We start from the raw sequence: 18,636 nt of genomic DNA on the forward strand, positions 1-18,636 counted from the left end.
TGCTATTCTTTTTTTTCTGGTATATGTTTCTAGATGAAGAATGCGGACCCAGAACAATACTGAAGGGACTTGGCGACATGGCAGCTAATCAGACGTGTATTCCAGGCACGTCATTCAGGATCGGATGTGAGCGGTGCTACTGCTCACACGATGGTGTATCGGCTGTGTGTGGCCGTCCACCCTGCAACGGTATCAAAGGTGAGTTTCTAGCTACTGGAGCAGGTTCATCTGCCGGAGCAGACTTTTGCAGCATCGTATCGCGGAGAGGGTGCACCATCTTTATAATCCACATCACAGTCAGCCATTTGACAGCCACTACCATACTGAGGCGTCCTGTAGAGTTTTCACTGAATTACAATCTTTGTCATGCATCTGTGCGACACTTGCGTGATCTCTGATGTCGTTCACTCAGCTTGCATTAAGTCATCGTCTCTGACCCGTGCTACCTATTCAGAATACAGTAGACATTACTCTGAGTCCATCTATCATTTATGAGTGTGGCTGGTCCCTCGTGCATCTACATATAGTTTTGATTTTAGTCATAATTATGTCTTTCATTTCAGCCTGGTACCTAGTATATTTGTATGTGCTCCGTTGTCCCTCTCAGTAACAGCCCATTCTTCACTGAAGAACCATCAGTTTTTGAATGACTTTCGCATTAAAAATCCACGAAACTCCTCCACGTATCAAAACCGGTAATTTACACATATTGTAAAATTCTTTTCATGCTACTGGGAAGCTCATTTTTGAACACCCTATTACGTTTATTCAAGGTCAGTTTTTTACTAGTTTCTTTTTTATTTCAGCTCTTGTCCATTCAGCCACTGCCTTCAACTTCTTTAAAAATTATTGTTCAACCTCGTTGTCAATATATACACTAGTTTATTTTCGATGAGCTGGCCATGCATTATTTTACACTTATTACAATTGAATTTCACTCCTACTTCCAAACAAACTCTATTTTCCAAACAAAACTAAGATTTTCCATTCATTGTTAAATTCGTTTACACAAGAGACTGTTATCAGAATAATGAAAATGATTTAGGTATGTCCCATTATTGCGTCTTCCGTTACAGATCTCAATATCTCCCATAGTCCAATAATACCCAACCTGGGTTTGTTGCCCCCTGTAGGGTAAATAAAGTTTTTTAGCAAGTAGAAACGAAAAGGGTTTGAGTGTCTCACAGTCACACAACTATTTTTAAATGTTCATTATTATTATTATAAACACTGTAAGACTCTAGCACTGACCAGCGGGAAAATGTTCCTATCGGAGGGGGAATGGGGTGAATATGTTCCTGTTTTAAGGACTCTATCTGAATAGTGAGGTACCACCTGCCTCATTCTAGTTTCCTCAGCGCCCTTAAAAGTTTTACCAAAAGTTTTGGCTTACGAACATATTCGAGCTCTTTTTAACATGCACCTCATCTGTCACTCTCACAAGTTCCCCTAACTGTAATTCGCACACAGCCGCTAGTCCACCGCTGTAAGTCGTTCATACTCATCCACTACCAATTGCCCATTCTCACTCAGTCATTCAGCCCAACTCATTGTCATCATCTCTTTGTGTCTCTCTGTCACTGTTTCCTGCCTCTCAGCCACAGTCCAAAAATAGTTCAAATGGCTCTGAGCACTATGGGACTTAACATCTGAGGTCATCAGTCCCATAAAACTTAGAACTACTTAAGCCTAACTAACCTAAGGACATCACACACATCCATGCCCGAGGCAGGATTCTAACCTGGGACCGTAACGGTTGTGCGATTCCAGACTGCAGAGCCTAGAACCGCTCGGCCACACCGGCCGACTGCCACAGTTCCCTTTATTCTGTCCCACTAATAACATCTTTTCTCACTATCACTGTCTCCCTCTTGCTCTCTTACTGGTACCCACACATTAACTACTTCCCACTGCGGCTGTCTTTCTCGCCGTCACTCTCTCTCTCTTCCTCGTTGTCATTGCGATAAACTCCGTCTCTCATTATTACTGACTCTCGCCCACTTCCACTTTCTCCTTCTCTTTATTCCGCTACTACTGACACTGTTTCCTTCACTCTTTTCCTAGCACTGTTCTGCCACTGTCAACTACATACTGCGTCTCTCTCTTCTCTCACACTGCCCTTGCCTCCTTCGCGTTTTCTATATCATAAACACTATCTGCTATCTTCCACTATTTATTACTTTTCCGCCTCTTTCCCACTGCCGCTGACTCCTTCTCTCTCAGCATAAAAAAGCGTGAATATGTTTGCAAGCCAGAATGAGTGACAGATCGAAATTGAAGACATGGCACATCGCCTTTTTTGATACCCACAGCATTATTACACCTTCTTCAGTCTTTGAGAACCATCAGTGACCATTTCTTCGCTTTATCGTTTTGTGGCAGGATCAGATTAATAATACCAAGTTTGGTCACCTGTGATTTTGATTACGCGACGTTTCTTGTAACGAGGATCTTCTGTAGAAGCCATTTTAATGGTTCACTACCGCTCTGTCATCTGTCGGAATTGTTTGAAACTTCACACATCCTAAGTTTACAGATCTTCGTAATCTGCAGTCATAAATGCTGTGCTTGCGTCGCTTATACCCCAGGGGAAAAATCAGCATCATAACTTTTTGTATGGACGGCATAGTGTGACAGTAGTCATAGCATAGGCCAGATTGCATCTGAATCTCAGAGCTATTTCTGGAGATTGTCTAGCTTCACTCTACCCAGTGTGTGTCCTTGCACCGAGGCTATACAGTGTATTTGTCTCTATCTTGCGTACCAGAAAAGCTTCTAAAATGCGAACTCGTTTTCCAATCGCCAGTTTGGCCCTTTGTTCAGTCGGCCTCTGCTGTCATATCGGACACAAAAACACACACTTAGAAGTAGTTTGCCCCTGAAATGGCTTTCTGCGTGAGGTTACCAATAATAGTAAGAACAACTTAATCATAAGACTTGTTGTAACATGAAACTTCCTGGCAGATTAAAACTGTGTGGCGGACCGAGACTCGAACTCGGGACCTTTGCCTTTCGCGGGCAAGTGCTCTATCAACTGAGCTACCCAAGCACGACTCACGCCCCGCCCTCACAGCTTTACTTCCGACAGCACCTCGTCTCCTACCTTCCAAACTTTGTTGTAACATATTTGTTGTATTGATGTTCTTGTTTCCCCTGTCAGTTCACATGACAGATATACTGAGTACAATTAATACCACATGCTGATAACTAGTCCTGTCATATATACATAAGCAACTGAATAAGTTGTAAATCTATTAAGATAATTTTAAAATCCTTCTTCATATCATACAGAATAAGGTTAGCGAAGGAATTATATTTTGTTGAAACTGTTCAAAAATTAATACTAGACAAATTACGACTAAATAATAATAAAATCAGAAATTCTACAATAACATGTTATTTCCTGTAGAGAAATCAGAACCACTTAAAATTTTATACAGAATGCCTATAATTGCTAATAATGAAGCTATTGAAGAAGTGAGATAAGATTATTTAAGTAGAGAACTACTTCAAAACAAAATTGTAGCATTGCATTTCATTTTCGGATAATGCAAAGAACAAGTGAAAAGACTTTGAGCAGCATTTATAGAATAAGGGTTACAATACTAGTAATAAGACAATTATAACAGGTTAACAAAAACATGTTTTCGTAATTGTGTAGAATACAAGTGGTAAAAGTTGGAGAAACAATTTTTATCACACTGGATTTTGTAAAATTACTTTCTGTTCTATAGAATTACAATTTCTTTTATAAAACAACAACATGTTATTATATTATATATTGCAATATATTATTACGTTACTACTTGTTACCTATCACAAAAATTTAAAAAATTTATCCATACAATGTATACATTAACATCTCTTTTTTCAAAACTCTATCAACAGTATCAACATCTTTTTTTTTCTGCAATTCGTATTCCTGAAAACCAGCTTTCATTTTACTTCCACTTGCATCTTTCAGCTTACATAGAACTGGATTAGATCGTACTACATAAGTTATCTCAAATATTAGCTACCATTCTACATCTACATCTACATCCATACTTCTCAAACCACCTGACGGTGCGTAGCGGAGGGTACCTTGGGCACCTCTATCGGTTTTCCATTCTATTCCAGTCTGGTATTGTTCGTGAAAAGAAAGATTGTCGGTATGCCTCTGTGTGGGCTCAAATCTCTATGATTTTATCCTCATGGTCTCTTCGCGAGATATACGTTGGAGGGAGCGATATACTGCTTGACTCCTCGGTGAAGGTATGTTCTCGAAACTTCAACAAAAGCCCGTACCGAGCTACTGAGCGTCTCTCTTGCAGAGTCTTCCACTGGAGTTTATCTATCATCTCCGTAACGCTTTCGCGATTACTAAATGATCCTGTAACGAAGCGCGCTGCTCTCCGTTGGATCGTCTCTATCTCTTCTATCAACTCTATCTGGTAGGATCCCACACCGGTGAGCAGTATTCAAGCAGTGGGCGAACAAGTGTACTGTAACCTACTTCCTTTGTTTTCGGACTGCATTTCCTTAGGATTCTTCCAATGAATATCAGTCTGGCATCTGCTTTACCGACGATTAATTTTATATAGTCATTCTATTTTAAATCACTCCTAATGCCTACTCCCAGATAATTTATGGAATTAACTGCTTCCAGCTGCTGACCTGCTACATTTTAGCTCAATGATAAAGGATCTTTCTTTCTATGCATTCGCAGCACATTACACTTGTGTACATTGAGACTCAATTGCCATTCCCTGCACCATGCGTCAATTCGTTGCAGATCCTCCTGCATTTCAGTACAATCTTCCATTGTTACTACCTCTCGATATACTACAGCATCATGCGCAAAAAGCCTCAGTGAACTTCCGATTTTATCCACGAGGTCATATATATATACGAGGGCTATCCACAAAGTACATTACGTTTTGGAATTAAAAATAAATAAAGTATTGGAAAATTTTTTCATTATATACAGATGAAAGCCATACTTAAATACTACTTTTCTACATAGTTGCCATTTAAATTAAGGCACTTATCGTAGCGATGGACGAGCTTGGAAATTCCTTCGTCGTAAAATTCGGCCGCCTGCGCCTTCAACCACGTGGTTACCTCTTCTTGAAGCTGTGCGTCGTCATCAAAACGCTGCATAGCCAACCACTTCTTCATTGCTGGGAATAAGTGGAAGTCGCTCGGTGACAGGTCGGGACTGTACGGCGGATGAGGAAACAACTCCCACTTAAAAGATTCGAGAACTTCGCGAGTGGCATTTGCCGTGTGGGCCCGGGCGTTGTCGTGAATCAGCAAGACCTTTGAGCCCAACTTTCCCCTGCGCTTGTTTTGTATTGCTCTTCTGAGGTTGTGCAGAGTTTGGCAATACCTTTGAGAGTTTATTGTAGTGCCTCTTTCCTGAAAATCCACAAAAATCACACCTTTTCTGTCCCAAAAGACAGTCATTGCGTGGTTGAAGGCGCAGGCGGCCGAATTTTACGAGGAAGGAAATTTAAATGGCAACTATGTAGAAAAGTAGTATTTAAGTGTGGCTTTCATCTGTATATAATAAAAGAAAATTCCATTACTTTATTTATTTTTAATTCCAAAACGTAATGTACTTTGTGGATAGCCCTCGTATATATATATATATATATATATATATATATATATATATATATATATATATATTGTGAATAGCAACGGTCCTACGACACTCCCCTGCGGCACACCTGAAATCACTCTTACTTCGGAAGACTTCCCTCCATTGAGAATGACATTCTGCGTTCTGTTATCTAGGAACTCTTCAATCCAAATACACAATTGGTCCGATAATCCATATGCTCTTACTTTGTTCATTAAACGACTGTGGGGAACTGTATCGAACGTCTTTCGGAAGTCAAGAAACACGGCATCTACCTGTGAACCCGTGTCTATGGCCCTCTGAGTCTCGTGGACGAATAGCGTGAGCTGGGTTTCACACGACCGTCTTTTTCGAGACCCATGCTGATTCCTACAGAGTAGATTTTTGGTCTCCAGAAAAGTCATTATAATCGATCATAATAGGTGTTGCAAAATTCTACAACTGATCGACGTTAGAGATATAGGTCTATAGTTCTGCACATCTGTTCGACATCCCTTCTTGAAAACGGGGATGACCTGTGCCCTTTTCCAATCTTTTGGAACGCTACGCTTTTCTAGAGACCTACGGTAGATCGCTGCAAGAAGGGGGGCAAGTTCCTTCGCGTACTCTGTGTAAAATCGAACTGGTATCCCATCAGGTCCAGCGGCCTTTCCTCTTTTGAGCGATTTTAATTGTTTTTCTATCCCTCTGTCATCTATTTTGATATCTACCATTTTGTCATCTGTGCGACAATCTAGAGAAAGAACTACAGTGCAGTCTTCCTATGTAAAACAGCTTTGGAAAAAGACATTTAGTATTTCGGCCTTTAGTCTGTCATTCTCTGTTTCAGTACCATTTTGGTCACAGAGTGTCCGGACATTTTGTTTTGATCCACCTACCGCTTTGACATAAGACCAAAATTTATTAGGATTTTATGCCAAGTCAGTGCACAGAATTTTACTTTCGAATTCGTTGAACGCCTCTCGCATAACCCTCCTCACACTACATTTCGCTTCGTGTAATTTTTGTTTGCCTGGAAGGCTTTGGCTATGTTTATATTTGCTGTGAAGTTCCCTTTGCTTCCGTAGCAGTTTTCTAACTCGGTTGTTATACCACGGTGGCTCTTTTCCATCTCTTACGATCTTGCTTGGCACGTACTCATCTAATGCATATTGTACGATGGTTTTGAACTTTGTCCACTGATCCTCAACACTGTCTGTACCTCAGATAAAACTTTTGTGTTGAGCCGTCAAGTGGTCTGAAATCTGCTTTTTGTCACTTTTGCTAAACAGAAAAGTCTTCCAACTTTTTTTAATATTTATATTTACGGCTGAAATCGCCGATGCCGTAACCGCTTTATGATCGCTGATTCCCTGTTCTGCGTTAACTGTTTCAAATAGTTCGGGTCTGTTTGTCACCAGAAGGTCTAATATGTTATCGCCACAAGTCGGTTCTCTGTTTAACTGCTCAAGGTAGTTTTCAGATAATGCACTTTAAAAAATTTCATGGATTCTTTGTCCCTGCCACCAGTTATAAAAGTTTGAATCTCCCAGTCTGTATCTGGTAAATTAAAATCTCCACCCAAAACTATAACATGGTCGGAAATCTACTCGAAATATTTTCCAAATTTTCCTTCAGGTGTTCTGCCACAACAGCTGCTGAGGGGGCCTATAAACACATCCAGTTACCATGTTTGAGCCTGCTTTAACCGTGACCTTCACCCAAATTATTTCACATTTCGAATCTCCGTCAATTTCCTCCGATACTATTCCACTTTTTATCACTATAAACACGCCTCGCCCTTCACTGCCCAGCCTGTCTCTGCGGTATACCTTCCAATCTGAGTTTAGAATTTCATTACTGTTTAAATCTGGTTTCAGCCAACTTTCCTTGCTCAATTTAGTGTAATCGCTTTCCAAACATATCGTTAAATTTGCTTTGTTCTGATTTTATTTACACTCCTGGAAATTGAAATAAGAACACCGTGAATTCATTGTCCCAGGAAGGGGAAACTTTATTGACACATTCCTGGGGTCAGATACATCACATGATCACACTGACAGAACCACAGGCACATAGACACAGGCAACAGAGCATGCACAATGTCGGCACTAGTACAGTGTATATCCACCTTTCGCAGCAATGCAGGCTGCTATTCTCCCATGGAGACGATCGTAGAGATGCTGGATGTAGTCCTGTGGAACGGCTTGCCATGCCATTTCCACCTGGCGCCTCAGTTGGACCAGCGTTCGTGCTGGACGTGCAGACCGCGTGAGACGACGCTTCATCCAGTCCCAAACATGCTCAATGGGGGATAGATCCGGAGATCTTGCTGACCAGGGTAGTTGACTTACACCTTCTAGAGCACGTTGGGTGGCACGGGATACATGCGGACGTGCATTGTCCTGTTGGAACAGCAAGTTCCCTTGCCGGTCTAGGAATGGTAGACCGATGGGTTCGATGACGGTTTGGATGTACCGTGCACTATTCAGTGTCCCCTCGACGATCACCAGTGGTGTACGGCCAGTGTAGGAGATCGCTCCCCACACCATGATGCCGGGTGTTGGCCCTGTGTGCCTCGGTCGTATGCAGTCCTGATTGTGGCGCTCACCTGCACGGCGCCAAACACGCATACGACCATCATTGGCACCAAGGCAGAAGCGACTCTCATCGCTGAAGACGACGCGTCTCCATTCGTCCCTCCATTCACGCCTGTCGCGACACCACTGGAGGCGGGCTGCACGATGTTGGAGCGTGAGCGGAAGACGGCCTAACGGTGTGCGGGACCGTAGCCCAGCTTCATGGAGACGGTTGCGAATGGTCCTCGCCGATACCCCAGGAGCAACAGTGTCCCTAATTTGCTGGGAAGTGGCGGTGCGGTCCCCTACGGCACTGCGTAGGATCCTACGGTCTTGGCGTGCATCCGTGCGTCGCTGCGGTCCGGTCCCAGGTCGACGGGCACGAACACCTTCCGCCGACCACTGGCGACAACATCGATGTACTGTGGAGACCTCACGCCCCACGTGTTGAGCAATTCGGCGGTACGTCCACCCGGCCTCCCGCATGCCCACTATACGCCCTCGCTCAAAGTCCGTCAACTGCACATACGGTTCACGTCCACGCTGTCGCGGCATGCTACCAGTGTTAAAGACTGCGATGGAGCTCCGTATACCACGGCAAACTGGCTGACACTGACGGCGGCGGTGCACAAATGCTGCGCAGCTAGCGCCATTCGACGGCCAACACCGCGGTTCCTGGTGTGTCCGCTGTGCCATGCGTGTGATCATTGCTTGTACAGCCCTCTCGCAGTGTCCGGAGCAAGTATGGTGGGTCTGACACACCGGTGTCAATGTGTTCTTTTTTCCATTTCCAGGAGTGTATTTTACTTACAAGAGGTTTAAAATGTTATGTGCATTTTTTATTATATTTATTTACAGCTTTAGCTTCCATTGCTGTAATTCTGTAGTAGTATTATTTTAACCAATTTTGAAACTAAATTTACTTACTTATAATTACATTGTGGGTCAAATCTCTTCCATCTTTTTTTCTTTGGGTGTTACATTAAGTCGTTCTACAACAACAGCTTTGAACTCTGTGAAATTAGGGCAGTGATTAAGCTTTAGTTCAGTGTTCAAAAATTCTTTTCCTTCTCCTAATTGAAAATTTCTTAGTTTTGTTACTTTGTATAGGGTCGTCAGAAAAGTCTGAAAAGCTTGTAAGTGTGTTGGAGAATAAGTAGATTGCACTGATAAATAATCTTAAGAAAAAATTCGACAAGTTGCGTCATTTTCGAGTTAATTAGCACTGACGTTAGTCAATCAGTCAGTTAGTGGCAGATGTTAATTCAAGAGACCCACCAGACATAATTAGTGTCAACTGTTCTCAGAGCGTAGATAGTAGTGCGCGAGACTACTCAACCTTTTACTCGGGTTTGATCCTTACTTACTTCTCATGTCCAATTTTTGTATCATTCTCTTATTTGGTAAAGGAAACCCAAATAACAAAATGTCTGGCGACACTGTCTCTGGTAGGCTGCTTGAAGTTGTGCAAGCAATGGGCTGATTGGCTAACTTCAATGCTAATTAACTCAGAAATGGCGCAACATACTGGATTTTTTCTTAACAATTATTTCTCAGCACAACTTAAACGATTACAGGTATTTTTGACTGTTTCTTAACACCCTGCATATAATTTAAAAGCCAGCTCTATCATTTTTAACCAGTCTGACCTTTATCTAAAACAGCCCTCTAGAACTTCGAAAATAGATTACTTACTATTAATAAATATTTCTATCCTTTATTGATTTCTGAAGTTCCTTTCAATTTTTCACAATCTACCTCTATTAAATCTGCTTTTCGTAAATCGTTAGTAATGAATGAAAAACATTTCTTCTTGTAAAATACTTTCTTATTTATTGCTTCGTAATAATTACATTTCTCCAACTCCATTCCATAGACAAAATGTTTTGAATTTATTCTTTGGGTTCAGATTCTATACAAATACCTTCACTGCTTCCCATCCCATTCTTAGTTTTGAGTATGAAGTGTGTCCGTGTATTATTTATACTTCCCATCATTAGAAGTGTTAGTCCAACAATGTTGGCAGGATAACTTCTGTGAAGTTTGAAGGAAGGAGTAGAGGTACTCGTTGGAGTTAAACTGTAAGGGCAGGTCATGAATGGTGCCCTGATAGCTCAGTAGTAGGAGCTCTCACACACCAAGGGTCAAGGTCTCTGATTTGCATCCCGATTTGTGACAAAGCTTTAATGTACTTATATTTTTCAAATTTATAATTATGTTTAATATTTATGTTTACAACATTTAATGTTATGGCTGAGGTTGAATGTTAACATTTAACATTTATGTTTAATGTTTACAGTTAACAACTTCTTCTCATTCTTTCGAATGGACCAGCTAAGGACCACGATATTAAACATTTCAGCCTGGAGAGGGACTTGATGTTTGCCCACTAATCCCACATTCTCTGGCTATGTTTCTCCTTTCTCTCCTTTGTCCAAAGGGCGCCGGTCTTTTTACGGGGTAATCTGCCCTGAAACCTCTTTTCTTTTTGTATCCTTCTGAGAAGTGCTCGATTTCTAATGTCACTTTCAGTTATGTTAAGTTCCTGGATGTCTTTCTTGACTTCCATCAGTCATGATGTCACCGAATTCGTGCTCTTCCAGTAGTTGAGAAGTCGGTTGGTTAGTCTTGTTTGGTCCATCGTTGTGATATGTCCGTAGAAAGCGAGAAGGCTCTTCCTGGCTACATCTGTGATTTTCTTTTCGCCACTCTCTGATCAACTTGTCCAGTGCACAGTTGAAGAGAAGAGGTGAAAGTCCATCTCCCTGTCTAGCTCCTGTCTTTATCTCAAAGCTTTCTGAAAGTGTTCCCCTGAACTTTACTCGGAATCTAGGGTTACTCAGGGTCTTTTGGAAATGCTGTAGGTTTTCTGGTCCAGGCCCATTTCCTGAAAAATTCCCATAAGAGTGTGTCTGTCGATTGAATCGTATGCTTTCTTGAAGTCAGCGAGAGCAACTACGTACTGTTTATTTGCTAGTTCAATTTGACTTGGGACTGACTTCACGTTAAGGATCTGTTCAGCACAAGAACTTCCTTTTCTAAAACCACCCTGATAATCTCCAAGCTTTGGGTCCAATTGAGGTTCGGCTCTGTTCAATAATGCCTCAGATAGTATCTTATCGGTGACTGGTATCAATGAGATCCCTCTGTAATCGTTGATGTCAGTCAAATCGCCCTTCTTGTGTAAGACGTGGATCAGAGCAGATAACCAGTCATCTGGTAACTTCTCAGTATCCCAAATGTTCCGTAGGATCTCGGTCATCTTGTTGATTGCTTTGTCTCCAGTCTGCTTCCACAGCTCTGCAACTATAGCGTCTTCTTCTGGTACTCTGTTATTCTTCAGAGACTTCTTCTTCTTTTAGTGTTCAACCCTGAGGTTGATTTGCAGCAGAGCGCCATTCCTCTCTTCTGTCTGCCTTCCTCTTCTTTTCCACGTATGTGTTACTTCCAACGTCATTCATGATGTGTTGCATGTATGATATCCTTGGTAGCCCCCGTCGATTCCTTCCCTCAATAGCTCTTTCTGCTATTGTTCCAATGATGTTATTGTGTCGTAGGATGTTCCCTATAAGTTCGTCTCTTCTTGTTTGGATGTGCCTCCACAGAGATCTGGTTTCCTGTACTGTTCTAAGCACCTCTTCATTTGTTACTTTGTCTCTCCAGCTGATCTTCATCATCCTTCTATAGCACCACATCTCCAGGGCCTCTAGCCGTCTTCTCTCTCTTCTCTTCCAATTGCCCAAGTTTCACATCCAATAGTGCCACACTCCAAACGAAACCTTTCATGATACGTTTCCTTATTTTCAGACTGATATTGTGGCAGGTGAGTAAGTTCCTTCACCGATTAAATGTAATTTTGGCCTTTTGTATTCTGCTCGCAATTTCTTTCCGGCTTCTACCATCCCTTGTGATTTTGCTTCCCAGGTAAGTAAATTTCTCCATCACTTCCATCTCCTCTCTTCCAATTCTCTTTCTCAGAGGTTCATATTCTGTTCCTGTACTGCATACTTCAGTATTTTTCTTGTTTATTCTCATTCCGTGCTGATTGCATAGATTTTTTTCCATTGTTCTGAGGACTTCCTCTAGATCTTCTTTTGTCTCCGTGGCTATAGCAATGTCATCTGCATAACGTAGCATGTCTATCTTCTGCCCATTAATTTTGATCCCCACCTCAGTAGTTTCTCGAACTTGGTCTATAGCTTCCTGGATGTAAGCATTGAATATAAGAGGAGAGAGAGCACACCCTTGTCTTACCCCTTTTCTAATATTTACTTCTTGCTCCTGGTGACAGTTCCTAATCATTGCCACCTAATTCTTTTAGAAACTGAGTATCACAGGGATGTCTTTGTACTTTATTCCACTTTTTCTCAGAACTCTGAACATCTCTTGCCAGATAACGCTATCAAATGCCTCTTCCATGTCTACGAAGGCAATATAAGTTGGTTTATTTTTCTGTAATTGCTTTTCGATAACGAGTCTCAGTGTCAGAATCGCCTCTCTTGTTCCCAATCCCCTTCTGAAACCAAACTGATCTTCACTCAGAATATCCTCCACCTTCTCTTCAGTTCTCTTGAGAACTATTTTTATGAGAATTTTTGATGTATGTGATATTAGGCTTACCGCTCACATTCTCTAGCTGCTGCCTTCTTTGGTATAGGAACAACGATACATTTCTGGAAGTCTGTCGGTATCTCTCCTGTGTTATAGATGGACCTAATAAGTTTAAGCAGCATCATTTTCATGCTGTCACGAGAACTCTTTATTAGTTCGGAAGGGATGTCATCAATAACCGTTGCTTTGTTGTCGCCGGCCGCAGTATTTATATGCATCAGAGCTGCAATTGTTTTGGCTTTGCCGGACGCGGTGGCCGAGCGGTTCTAGGCGCTTCAGTCTGGAACGGCGCGACCGCTACGGTCGCAGGTTCGAATCCTGCCTCGGGCATGGATGTGTGTGATGTCCTTAGGTTAGTTAGGTTTAAGTAGTTCTAAGTTCTAGGGGACTGATGACCTCAGATGTTAAGTCCCATAGTGCTCAGAGCCATTTGAACCATTTTGCTTTGATGTCCCGTAGTTCTTTTAGAGCTTTGTCAGATTCTTCTTGCAGAACGTCATCTCCCTTGTCATCTTCGTCTACTTGCTCTTCTCTTCCTATTACTTCCTCCGAAATAGGTGTTCCGGCGCACAACTATGTATTCTTTCCATCTCTTCACCATGTCTTCACCAAACAGCATTTTCCCCTCTCTATTTTCAATTGTGCCTGAGAGTGTTGTTTTACGTTTGTTAAAAAATTGATTTGCTGTTCTGTAGGCTAAATCAGTTCTTCCGTTTTGCATATTTTCTTCCACTTCCCTGCACACCTCTTCAAGAAAATTTTCCTTTTGCTTTCCTAGCTTCTCTATTAACTAAATTCCTTAGTCTTCTGTATTCAGCTTTTCCTTGTTCATCAGGTGCACTTTTGTATAATTTTCTGTTTTCTATAAGCTCAATAATATTTACTGTAATCCATTTCCTCTTGTTTTTGGTTTCAGTTCTTCCAACAATCTTTTCTGTTGCTTTGTGTATACCAGATTTAATTTGATCCCAGTCATCATTTACTCTTTCATGAGCATAGTGCTTTGCCAGTCCCTCAGTTTTCAGTTTTTCTACTTCCCATTTAAGTTTTACTGGCTTCTTCAAACGTTTGAACCTGAGTGAACTTTTCATCAGGACCAGGTTATGATCACTGCCTGTGTCTGCAGACGGATAGCTTCTGCAATCTTTTACCTGCTTCCTAAAACGTTCTTTCACTAGAATGTAATCAAGCTGTTGTCTCGTCAGGTCTCCAGTGGCCTTCCATGTGTATCTTCTTAGTTTGTGATGTTGGAAAAGTGTGTTTGCAACAACTAATTGGTGCCTCAAACAGAACTCAATTAGTCGATTTCCTCTTTCATTTCTTCTTCCAAGTCCATATTTGCCAACAATTCCTTCCTCCAGTTCTTCACCCACAATCGCGTTCCAGTCCCCAATGGCAATCAGGTTTTCATCTCCCTTAACATTTCTCATCGCATTACTTATTTCTTCGTATATTTCGTCATTGACTGCATCTTCTTCTTTCGATGTTGGCATGTATATTCGTATTATCACAGTGTCCTTTGGTTTAGTTTCAAGTTTTACTAGTATTATTCGAGAGCTATATTGTGCGTATCCCTTGACACGTGAGCCACAGTTTTTCCTCAAATTTATTCCAACTCCTCCCATTACTGGTCTATCTTGGTCAGTTCCGGTATTCTCCAGGCCAGAAATCACCTGGTTTTGCCCATCGTATCTCCGATATGCCTAGGATATCGATTTCCAGTCGTTCCGTTTCAAGTTTTACATTTTCTAGATTGCTACACTGAAGCAGTGTACTCACATTCCAACTGGCTATGTTAAAACTGGGATTCTTTTCCTTCACGTTGTCTATATCTTTTGCAGTCCCCACCCAGAGATCCGTTTGGGGGACTATTTTATCTCCGGAAAATTTTACAGAAGATACTGACATGGTTTACTGCTGATGCTTGGGATAACCGTATTTCTTTAATGTGGTGGTTTCCCATTGCCTTCCACATCCTATACCGTTGACCATCAGCTGGTTCTTCCGCCTTTGGAAATGATTTCTCATTTCCAGGGCAAGAGGGTGCCACGTCCAGCAAATGCTGCGGTGATGACTTATCCCGGTCATCTCTCGGTCACTGTCTACGTTAGCCATCACATGAAGTGACGTTGCCCACTCTCTATCGCGTGGAGGTGAGATCAGGAGTTTCCCTTCATCGGGTCTAGGACCTTAACGGAATTTCCTAGTCCCCTCCAGTACTTTAGAGAGATTTAGAGACTGAATGATGTTTTTCACTTCTTCTTCTGTTGGAGGGTGAGAGTTTGGTTGTCTGGGACTGTCTTGATAGATAAAGAAGGTTTCAGGGGACTCACAGTTGAAGAGAGTCTCAAAATATTTGGCCAATGTGCGCCAGTTGTCTTTGTCATTGTAGGCTATGTTTTCATCTCGTCCTCTGAAGTGTAAGCTGGATGGGGCATAGCTTCTAAGGTTTCGCTTGAAAATTTGGTGAAAGTCTCTAGTGTCATTCTCCTTCAAATCTTCATTTAACTGAGTCAATTGGTCCTGAGTGTACTGACGTTTAACCTGCCTGATGGTTTTGACAGTTAGCTGGCGCTGTTCTGTGAACTTCTCCATAATTGTTTCGGACTTCTGTGAGCTCCATCTTAGCGAAGCTGCTTGTCTCTTTGCGATCGCTTGGTCGCAGGTACTTTTCCACCACTCATGTTTCTTCTGTTTCTTTAGTTAACAATTATATTTTTATAGAACCCTCAATCTGATTTTGATATTTCATTTCATTAGATTTACTTGTTAAATTCATTGTAAGGAGGATAAATCCATCATTCCAACATTTACTACACGTTCCATAAAATTATCTCATTTTAAATCTCTGCATACAAACTCTTGATAAGTATGATTTAAATTTGTATCATCTTGTCACATATCTTTGAGCTAAATAAAAACAATCTGTTCCTTTATGTCTTTCTTAAATGGACTTTTACTTAACTGTATTCTGAATTTCATAAATTAAATCGTCATATAAAAGGATGAATAATCGTTACATTTGTCTAAACAGACCATTTCATCGCTACTTAAAAAAGTAGCTTTCTTATTGTGGGTTTGGTTACATCTCTTTAAAAGCTCCTGATTGTGAGAATATTTTAAACTTTCTGTCCTACCTAAGATATGACGATGGAGATGTAATTGTAAGTAATTTTTTTTTACAAAGAATTACCTAAATGACCAACCACTGAAGAAATATTTTCCATAATGAATTAACTTGGGAGGATTGTGTTAGTGCTTGTACAGTTGGAGTTGCTTCTATAACATGCTAAGGGGAAGGCTTGATGTGTAAATTATGAGCGTAAACTGCAGCTTATGAAATGACCATTGTCTCTGTGGGGTCCTGCCCGTTGTCTCGTATAGGGTGCCTAAAGGATGCTACATTTTCGGAATGCTATACAACAATTCAAGCAAATAACATTCGTAGTTTTATCTCAATAAAGCAGGTTGACAATGCTTAACTTTGAAATAACAATGGTGTCGCAAGCGATGGGTGACACGCAACATAAATCCGAGTCCTTTGCTATATCCAATGTTCATGCAAGTTTGACACACAGTTTGTGGATCACTAATAACTGTTCGTAGCACCCTCTGCTAGGCCGTGCTAATTTCTTGCCGAGGCTGGCAGGAGCGGCGCTTATATTCTCTTCTTGCAGAGGTCGATCCTATCGTGGCGTGGTCCTAATCCACGCACCATTGGCCGCCGTCTCTGGTCTTGCAATCTTTGTCTTCGTTCCGGCGCTTGTGGATACGCCAGAACATCCCCCCCCCCCCCTCACCAAAGCGACGGGCCGTCGTCGTGTAGGGATAGGGAGTACGACCACGGCAGGGGAGGCCGGAGTGTCGGCGCATCGCCAGGCCAGAAGCTGTGGCTGCAGATGACGCCAAGCTTCCGGCGATACCCCGACATCCCGCCTGCGCTTTGACGGAAACGTTCCCGGGAAAACGATCAGAAGGGTACACGTCCACCTCCAGTTGCCATGAACCAGATGAAGAAGGTGACGACTGCTGCGGTGTTGGCGGGTCCAGTTCCATCGGTAGGAGGAGAATGGGCGGAGGAGACGAAGGCTCCGTCTCAATGGGGTCGTTATACGGTGTTGTGATGACAACCTCTGGCAGCTATTGTGGGCGCGCTATCCTCTGGATATGAGAATCTCGGAGAAGAGACATAGGAGGACCGCCATGCACATGACAGTGGCGAATCTGACTGTGATGTCAGAGCTGCATGGCGTCTGGACCTGAAATAAAATACATCCAAGCGCCAAATCGACGGGCGATCTCGCCTCGCGCCCATCGTCTGCTTCCGCTAAAAACCCTGTAAAACGCAATATTATGCGGTGCGAAGCCTTCCTTCGGCGCCGGGTGCTGAGGAGGGTGGAGCAGTGTCCGATGGCGACGGCCGTGAACCAATTCAGCCCTTGATGGTCCATCGTGTGGGTGCGAACGATATGAAGTGAGAAACAGTTGCAATGCTTGATCCCTGATGTGTGCAGAGCGAAGCTGGCCATCTGCTTTTTGAAGGTTCTGATAAAACGTGCCGCTTCGCCGACTGACTGTGGATGGAACGGCGCACTAGTCAGATGCCGTATGCCATTGCATTCACAGAATGTTTGAAATTCAGTTGGCGTGAACTGAGGTCTGTTGTCTGAGACTATGACTTCAGGTAAACCTTCGAGGCTAAAAGTCGACGACAACATCTGAATTGTGCAACGCGACGTTGTCGAGTTCATTGGCACAGCGAAAGGAAACTTGCTACATGAGTCAATCACAATCAACCAACGAGTGTTCCAAAAATATCCTGCAAAGTCTATGTGCACACGTTACCATGGCGATTACGAATTAGGCCAAGCAGAGATTTTTTGTGATGGAGCGGATTCATTTTCCGCACGTGCATGACACTGTGACATCATCTGTTCTATTTGGGTGACCATATCCTTCCAAGTACAGTGTCGACGTGCTAACTGTTTCGTACGAACAATGCCCCAGTGTCCTTGGCGAAGTACCTGCAACACTTCTTTTTGCAAAACTTTAGGGACAACACATGTGACTGACCACTGTCAGTTTGAACAAGAAGCACACCTTTCTGTATAGCGAGCCTATGCCGACGTGCAAAGTATCGGCACACTACAGATTTCTATATGCCATCCAAGGAACGAGGCCAAGATGTGCGAATGTATGCTCTCAAAATGTTCAAATCTGAATCAGCTTCCCTGGTCTGTGCAATTTTCCTATAGTTCAGGGGAAAAGCAATTCAGAATATTGATTATCGATGTGACAACAAGATGCAGCAGAAGCGTCAAAGTCTGTCAGGGCCAATTGAAAGACATGAAAGTGTGTCCGCATTACCATGTTCAGCTGTCGGACGATACATAATTTCGTACCGGTATTGAAACAACAATAAAGCCTATCTTTACAATTTTTGGGCAGTTAATACAGGAACAGGCTTAAACGGATGATACAAGGAATGCAATGGCTTGTGATCCGTTACTAAGTAGAATTTTCTGCCATACAAACAGTGGTGGAATTTGGTGACACCAGACACAATAGCCAAAGCCTCTCAATTTGTGGATAGTTGCACTGAGCTGTCTTTTTCACCAATTCTGTCCGAAAGCACCACACCGATTCTGTAAGAGGAAGCATCACCTTGCAATACAACTGGTTTGTCAGGATCAAAGTAAACTAAGTATCGACCACTGAGCAATGCATCTTTAAGTTTTTGAAAAGCTACTTGGCACTCATCTGTCCGAAGGAAGGGAACATTCTTGATACGCAAGCGATGCAATGGAGCTGCGATTTGTGCAGCATTCGGTATGAACCGAA

General features: G+C 42.3%; 1 protein-coding gene across 1 annotated transcript in view; it reads left to right on the forward strand.

Annotated features, from left to right (window-relative positions):
• LOC124556143 (glycine-rich cell wall structural protein-like) overlaps positions 1-18,636 on the forward strand; it is a 139,865-nt gene that overhangs the window by 109,918 nt on the left and 11,311 nt on the right. Inside the window, exon 7 of the mRNA XM_047130157.1 lies at positions 34-198. Within this exon, the coding sequence (XP_046986113.1) occupies positions 34-198 (165 nt within the window). The remainder of the gene's footprint in view (positions 1-33; positions 199-18,636) is intronic.

The sequence above is a fragment of the Schistocerca americana genome, chromosome X (assembly GCF_021461395.2).
Source record: "Schistocerca americana isolate TAMUIC-IGC-003095 chromosome X, iqSchAmer2.1, whole genome shotgun sequence".
Lineage (NCBI taxonomy): Eukaryota > Metazoa > Arthropoda > Insecta > Orthoptera > Acrididae > Schistocerca > Schistocerca americana.